Raw genomic sequence first — 8,529 nt, 5'->3', positions numbered from 1 at the left:
CATTGGGGAGACTCAACAAATTCTCAAAAAAAGACTTTATCAACATCGCAGGGATAATACTAGTGGGCCTCAATCGGCAGTACATTTGCACCTAAAAGCTAGCAACCACTCATTTGACGACAATGAGGTTAAAATCTTAGCGAAAGAACATAGATGGTTTGAAAGGGGGGTAAAAGAAGCGATTCTTATAAAACAACAAAATCCTTCATTAAACCGGTCTGGTGGGGTGAGGTTCAATTTGGATCGTTCATACAATAGCCTGCTTAGGCAAAACAGGTTAGGCAACTTTCGCAATGCTGACGAGGGTCGTTATGCTGATGAGGTGATACCGGGGGGAGTGGGGGTAATAGGCCAGTCGTTAGTCAGGAATGTAGGAACAATCAGTGGGGCCACAGGGAGGGGTCCCCTGCCCCCTCCAACCTGAGAGTAGGGACCTATCATAGCTGTGTCCGGCGCCACCATGTCTGGACATTAGGGATATATAAATGGGGCCGATACGACCAGTCAAACTTTAGTTCGCTGACGAAGCCTCTTGGATAGGAGGCGAAACGTCCGAAACCTTCACTTTTGTACAGATGACGGCTGAAGAAACCTTCTCATCGATGGACCACTCCTGTACGACTGAGAGCTTACACAGACGTAAGTAACAAATAATATGACAGCAAAGAGACAATATGACAAAACAAAGACACAGAGAGACATTCATTCTTCAGGACTTGCTGTACCCTCTTTGTGATATATGTCCTGTGCTACAATGAGAAATACACAGTTGTGTATTTTTTCAATAATAAAGTCATGAATCAAAGTACATGTGCTGACATAAAACCCCATATTTGCTCATATTTACAATATACAAATGTGCATAGCAGAGAGCACGGAGAGTATTGATTCCTGACACAAGACCTGAGTTTTGCTAATGAATGAAAAAAGCGGTGACATGACAGAATTTATCATTGAATGGGTTGGACTAGTTGTGCTTCTGAGTCCTTTGGTTGTTGAACGTGAGAAGAAAAAAACAACCCTTCACAAACATTGTCTGTGCTAAATGTTAATTTGTGTCAAGTCTGAATCAGATAAAGATTGAACGTATTTTAACACACCAGCTGCAAACAGAAAAATGTTTGCAAATTCAACTTGTTTTAGAGATTTGTGCACCCAACAAATGATCATTTCTCAAATTGTAAATGAGTGGCTTTTGTCATCAAAACTTGAATGGGAGCATTATTGAATAATCCTAAATAAATTTATTGAAAAATGGCAATGAGGATTGTTTTTCTTTTAATTCAACTCACAATTTGGATTTGAATGAACTGAACTTGAATTGTGTTTGTTGTGCTTCATGTTGTCCGCTTGATAACAATCATATGCACATGTAAATGTCTTGGGGATTAGAGAATGGAAAAAAAAACATTGACAGTCGCTGTTGGGGTTGTACAATGATTTTTTTGTTGTTTAAAAGGTCATTTTTATTTTGCAGCAAATGACAATTGCCGCTGTCTTGAAATCAAAATTATAAAAAAAATGAAATACTTTCGAACAATTTAAAAAAACATTAAAACGTGTGTTTTTTTAAAAGAAAACATGATTTTCTTTGTGTTTTTTTTCTTCGTTAAAAAATCCCCAAAATTTTTTTTTCAGTCACTCATCCTCCACTGAGGCATATATTAATTGGTTCCTGCGTTTGATACGCGGTGTGGTGGCCCAGTTTCCCGTATCATCATCATCACTGGTCCGTTTGAGGAAGCGCTCGCCTTCCACTGCCGTGTCATCTGGAGGAAGACGAGGAACGGCTGGTGTCGAGTGGAGGGGGGGAGGCAGGTCCATGAGGGGCAACATGGCAATGGGTGACACTTGGGATTTGGGTGGGGGCAGGACCATGCCAACAGGTGTGTGGGTGTCCCCCCCAGGCGGTATTGGATCGGTGCTGCTTTTGGACTTTTCCTCACCGTCCTCTTCCCCCCACTCATCATCTATGGTGATCTCATCAGGATTGAAGGAATGGGATGTTCCCGAATTGTCAGTTGGGTACTCACTGGGCTCATCACCGCTTTGAGTGTCATCTTCCTCCTCGGTGCCGCCGTCCCGAGTCCTGCTTATGTCATCGGTCTTGCCCGCTTTGGCATAGAGGTCTATAAGGCCCAGGGTGGCGCATAGTTCTATGGTCTGGGGGTTGGCGCGATAGCTGGGGGCAGTGTGATACTGGGGGTTGTTTGGGTCGTAGGGCGGGACTGTACGACTGAAGTTGTTCGGGATAGCGAGCTCGCCACTGAGCTCCTCAACCACCTTCATCAGTGCATCTTCAGGAACTGTAAAGTCCCACCTAATAGATGACAAAACCCAGTTGACATGAAAAAAGTTTTCTTCAGGATGGTGGCTGATAACAAGGAGGAAACAACAGTGGGATATCCTGAATGGATATTCGTGAATGGTGACTGAATGGCCACATCATTAATACATATGCACCATCAAATGATTTTTTTTAAAATAAACTGTCAGAATTCATTTCATAATCCAAGAAGTCCTCAAGAGTCTTGACAAACGGCGATATGAGGTAATAAGCGTTTCTTGATTGGATTAAGAATGATATCAGAAGCAAAAGAAAATAAAATCAGGCAAAAACAAAATGTTTTCATGTGACCCTTTTATATTTCTTCCGGCCTTCCTGTGAGGAGATTGCATGTTCACTACTCATATGACTTAACTGCTACATTAACAGTTCCAGTTTATAAAGTATTTTAGGCAGTGGCGAGCCGTGCATGTCAACCCTCGGCCTTCAGTAGTGCTATGTCTGAATCAATCCACAGCAGCAAGTGTGGTGTGATTTACTACATGTCCACTTGAGGGTGCCGATAGCCAGCAAATAACTTGGGACTTGAGGAAACTTGAGAAATACAGTGAGACCTCAACTTACGAACTTAATTGGTTCCCAGACAGAGTGTGTAAGGTGAAGTGTGTATCTCAAAAAACATTTTCCCATAGGAAACCATTAAAATGGGAATAATCTGTTCCTGGGTTTCCATAAAATATACTTTATACTAAATAATATACTAAATATACTTTTAACTAAATAAGCCTTAAAACTACACACAACATACCTTATTCTATGTATAATAAATGTGCTATTGTATTGTAATGAAAGAAATACACTGCATTGTATCATAAAGTCACTTTACATTTGTGATGGTCATTTATGGCTTGATGGAATGGCGTTGGAGGTCAAAGGTCAAAGGGAATTGCTGTTTGGAAAAAGAGGCGCATTACATGACGACTAATTAAAGAAATAAACTGTGCTGTAAAATAAAGTTTTATTTACCTTTTTGATGGTCGTTGATGGCTTATGGAAGGAGAGTCACCTTCCATAAGGACTGTTGGTAACTTAACCTCTGGAGCTGTTCGGTCGTGTGCTTCCGCCGAAGATCACTCCGCCAGCCGTGGTGGGTGTGTATTATGAAAATAGTGCTTATTATAATGTTTAATTTTCATAAATTTGACGTTTGTAAGAGAAAAAGTTTGTAAGTTGAGGTGTTTGTAAGTTGAGGACTCACTGTACTGTCATTAAACTATTCGAATTTTTACCATGAAAGTGTGGATTCATTATAACCTCATAAAATTGCAATATTATTTTGCTATTTTTGCTAGTTTCGGAGCTGTCTAACCTTTCTTAATGATGTCCATCTATTCTTGAAAAGTCCCCCTTGAAAATGGCTTCAACTAAGTCAATTTCTTCTCCAATCAGCCATTGTGGGTTGACAAAACCACTACTAACTCATTCACTGCCAGACATGCAAAAATGTGTCCACTCCAGTGCCAGGGTTTTTGTCATTGTCACTCGAATTGCAGGATCCACAGAATATTGAGTTTTAGGACTACATAAACATTCAATGCAGCATAAGATACCTTAGACTCCCTTCTTTCATTAGAAAAAAAAAGTTATTTCTTAAATTATATGGGTCTGAAGTTATATGAGCTTGAAATGGGGGTGGCTGTCCAAAATACAATGCAATACATACATATTGGTTTATATAGGCCTTTAACAACAGCTGAAGCTGGAACAAAGCGCTTTTGGGTAATGTGACCAGTGGAAACAATACCAACTACCTTACTTTTCAGGTATATTTAATAACTTTTAAAATGATTTAGAAAAAAATATATATCTTGTTCATGAAACCCACTATAGTCGTGATGTTTGCCAACTTTAGAATGGACTGCACAATGATATACACACACATGAATGCTGGAACAATATAGCCCTATTGTTTCTAGCTAACACTACGTACTACAGAGTAAGTCGACTGAGCAAGATTCCATTTTGGATATGAAAGATGCACCGCCAAAGACTTTAGGTTGGCCCAAAATACACTTTGGACAAAGAGTGGGATCAGAAAATTTAGCCTACAGCATCATGTCCGCCATGTTGTTTCAAAAGCTGGAGCACACGGAGACTGCGGTAATTAATCCTCTGACTTTCAGCGCACGAACATGCTGCTGCTTTGGTCAGTGGTTTTAACAGCTTAATTCATGAGAACAGACTACAAGTACTCAGCGCTGTGATTTTTAATTTCACCTGTGTGGTATTTTGTCTCTCCAAATATAATTTACTCCTTGTATCTGTCTGTCCTTGTGCTCACTGGGGGCATGGCAAAACATGACTTAGAAGACAGTTCGCTGTTACTTGATGACTTCTTGCAAATTTTGAATGTGCAATTCCGCATTGCTTGTCTTTGTGTCCTCTTCATTCTCCTGCATGTTATGTCCAGCAGTAAATTGCACACGTTACGTCTCATACCAAACATGGACGTACGTGGGTGTTGAAAAATAAAAGTCAAATATATCAAGACAGAGGCATATTGTACATTTTTTCCAAGCTAAACTAATTACAACCAATAAAGCCACATGTAAGATTAATGAAGCCTTCCTTTAAGAACGGTCTTCAGCATATAAAATTATATGCTGAAGACCCATTCATAATGTGTACCGTTCATGTAGGCCATTATTCTCTGGGGGATTCCAGGAATGAGGCGTAGTCCTCTGCAGATCATTGGTGGCCTTCAGTATGGCGAGCCACTCTGGGTCGTATTCCAGATCAACGGATGAACCAGCCCTTTCCGGTATGTCCAAGATCTACAGCAAAGGCGTCCGCGTCAATTTAGAGCTCCTGTCCCTTTATTTGACACATGATGCAACTTTGCCTTACCTGCAAGAATTCCCGATAGGGAAGACATTTATCCAGGGACAGGAATTTGGTGACTCGCGGGACAGCATTTGATTTAGGCTTTAATAAAGTTAGGAAGATATTACATGAAAAAGAATGGTGGCAACATATTTAAGCAGTTCGAGGTTAGCCGTCGGTCTTACAGGATGCTGCTTCATAGCAGCGAATTTGACGTGAAGATGCGCCGAAAACCAGTAGTTAGGCTGGAGGTGTTCCAGGAGCTCGGCAGCTGCGGGACTCCCAAGAGAGTTTACCTCTATTTCTGGCCGCAGAAACTTCTTCTTCCGCAGCAGCTCCTCTGTGGGGCCGTGATTATAGATGCCCCGAGGCCAGTCGTGGCTCAGGAAAATGTCGATGGGCATCCGAATCTGATTGAAATTTGTGAATAAACATTATGCTTCGAATTACTTTTTTCAATTGTTTCTCAAAGTTAGGGTTTCCGCAGTCATTTTTCAAACGAGTTTGTTTCCACCCTTTTTGTTATCATCTTTGACCTGCTCTTACAACAGAGATCTGATGGTTGAGTTCTCCCAAGCCTGGGAGGATTTTGTACTGACCTTCAGCTACAAAAACACCCAACTGCAGAACCAGGATGTGGACACTCCACTAGCCAGCTGACAATTACCAACTCAAAGTTATACACCAGTTCGAATACCTGAGATCCCACATCAGCAACAACCTGTCTCTTGATGGTAAGTTCGACAAGCGCATTGGCAAGGCTGCCACAACCCTAAGACGCCTGAACGTCTGCGTGTGGGAGAATCCAAAGCTGACAATTTCAATGTACTCAATTGTTTTCAGTGAGTTTTGGGGCTTCCCTGAGGCACACATGTATAATTATCCATCCCAAATGAAGGAGTTGGGCATATGCAGCTCATACAACACAGGCAGCGATGGCTCGGCCATGTGTGAAGGATTGAGGATGGATGCTCTCCTCAAGATGTCCTCCATTGTGATCTTGCCCCAGGAAAGAGAACTGTAGGCCACCGAATTGTGCTTCAAAGTTATCTACAAGCCATGGACATTAAGATGAATACTAATGTAATATCAATAGTTGACAACAACTTAAGGAGGCCTGATGATGGATGTTATTGGGACACAATTATATTGACATATTAGGGTCGACCTAATTCTGAAAGTTGTGGTTTGAGGTTACATGTCAAAAACCACAATATTTGGTAAAATTAAAAAATGACTAAAAAATCCTCTATACTGGTACATGTCTATAATGTGAAAAGGAGTAATCTGACTAAATGCTTGAAGATTACCTGCTTTAGTTTAAACACCTCAATATTTCGTACATGATAGACGCTTCTCACGGTTTCGGGGTTGTATGGTGGGAATTCATAGTGACCTGCAAGAGGCAAACACACCCAAAGAAGAGTGCTTTACGGTGTACAGTACAATGTCCAGTTTAACCGTGAACTAACCTCTTCGGTAGTCATGTGACTTGAAAATCCCAGAAATGCCGCCAATTCGGATCCCTTTGTAGCGAACAACCCCAGCGTAACCTGCAGAATAAGTTGGAGAATAGTAATTAGCCATCTTCAAATGGTGATCTTGAAGAATGATCATGTGGTGTGTTGGCAGAGACAAAAGTGAAATTTTCCTCCCGTCTGCCAAGAAAATGGTTGGAGCAGGCAACTGTAAATGTTCATTAAACCTGTCCAATATTTATACAGTAAAGTCTCATTATATCGATATCGGATATATCGATAGTCCTGGTTATATTGATACTATTTCTATGCACGTACGGAGAAAATTACATGCAAACAGGGTCGGATATATCGATAGTCCCGGTTATATCGATATTTTTTCGGACTCCCTTGAATATCGATATAACGAGACTTTACTGTTTGCAAATCCTTATTTGTGTGATTGACGTTGGGCTCAGTGATTATGATGTGACTAAAACGGAAACCAGTTCGGGAAAAACCTGAGGCTTGCACTATTCTCAGATACAAATGGAGGAGGTCTGTGTTTCTATATCTGTATGTTTAGATGTCTGTCTGTATGCATGTATACATGTTTGTACGTCAGCTAAAAAATACCCGAAACATTTATTTAAAAAGTACTTTTTATAGATAAAGTGGAATTGTGTATTGTCAGACAGCCCATACCCAAATAATATATATTAGGAGCCACCCAGCCTCCATAAGAAAGCTCCTGCAGGTGATTGGAGGCCTCATGGTTACCACCGATAAAGATGGTCAGAATTGGAGCCTTCTTTTCACCAGAATAGTACCTGTAAAAAATATTTGTTTAAAAAAATTGGCCAATTTGAGACCTGCCAAAACTAACTAAATAAATAAAACATGCAAAGGGACACTGACTTGTAAAAGGTTTGCATGGTTCGGTATTTTGCTGGAACCGCCATGCACTTCAGGTCACTTTCATTGCGCACAGCTTGGAAGTCGCCGCAGCAAAGTAGCAGGTCCACTTTCACACCTTCCTTCTTCTCCAGGTATGTGATGGTTTCGTAGATCTTGTCCAGCTCGCCGTGGCAACAGCCTTCCACTGCAATCTTCATGGCTGCAACCGGCTGAGGCGATCTTGATTGAGTCTCAACTCCTTTGCTGCTAAATGAACGGCAACAAGGTATGCTTGAGAAATTGAGCCACATGTGCAAATTTAGATAAGAATACAAGGAGAAGGACCCAAGCACTATGATCGGAATGCATGAGATTGTATTTATGATATGTTCCTATATGAACAAATCCCGTAACGCTCCACCAGTAAATGCATATTAAATATAGACAGCAAATACATACACAGTAATTCAAACGGGTTCTAATAAATATTGTCTTCACACCGCTACTAAAAAGGACCAATAACAGCGCAATGTTTTGGTTATATTGCTCATTTCGAGTCGATATGTCCATTCATGAGAACATTGGCAAAACACACGCTATTTACATGATTGCTCTTTGAAGTAATAAAAAATGACTCACAGAGACGTTATGGGGCAAGTAGGGCACCGGCTGGCTCTTACACGCTGTGGGTACCGCAAATCACGATCAAAAAGTAGACATTTTGCTCTAAAACTGTTCAAGTACACAACGAAATTTCCCACTTTACGTTTACATAATAACTGGGCATGCGCAATGGTCTAAAATTTTGGTCACCAGCAGCAGATTCGATACTTAAGAATCGAAGCTATTACAGACTTTCAAAGGGTACTTCATTTTATGTGCACACATTATCTAGATGCAAATGTAATGGCGTGTTTTCTATGCTCTCTCTTCTATTGGGCAGTTTAATGTGACGAATCTACTTCATGATAACCCTATTACGTCACGCTTATGTTTACTTGACGG

General features: G+C 40.8%; 1 protein-coding gene across 2 annotated transcripts; it reads right to left on the bottom strand.

Moving 5' to 3' along the window:
- Positions 1 to 249: 249 nt before the first annotated feature.
- dbr1 (debranching RNA lariats 1) lies at positions 250 to 8,395 on the bottom strand. Of its 2 annotated transcripts, none has more exons than XM_089003019.1 (9): positions 8,164 to 8,395; positions 7,546 to 7,791; positions 7,333 to 7,457; positions 6,643 to 6,723; positions 6,481 to 6,566; positions 5,356 to 5,580; positions 5,195 to 5,272; positions 4,976 to 5,121; positions 250 to 2,320 (listed from the first exon to the last, which is right to left on the bottom strand). In XM_089003019.1, exons 2-9 carry the CDS (start codon positions 7,740 to 7,742, stop codon positions 1,639 to 1,641), a joined length of 1,620 nt encoding a protein of 539 aa, XP_088859145.1. In that variant the 5' UTR covers positions 7,743 to 7,791; positions 8,164 to 8,395; the 3' UTR covers positions 250 to 1,638. The 2 variants fall into 2 exon arrangements, with proteins under 2 accessions (XP_088859145.1, XP_088859146.1); XM_089003020.1 differs by having other exon boundaries at positions 7,546 to 7,788.
- Positions 8,396 to 8,529: the final 134 nt, after the last annotated feature.

The sequence above is a fragment of the Hippocampus bargibanti genome, linkage group LG08 (genome assembly GCF_051943395.1).
Source record: "Hippocampus bargibanti isolate YZ-2025 linkage group LG08, ASM5194339v1, whole genome shotgun sequence".
Classification (NCBI taxonomy): domain Eukaryota; kingdom Metazoa; phylum Chordata; class Actinopteri; order Syngnathiformes; family Syngnathidae; genus Hippocampus; species Hippocampus bargibanti.
This window is presented reverse-complemented; position numbering and strand designations above follow the sequence as displayed.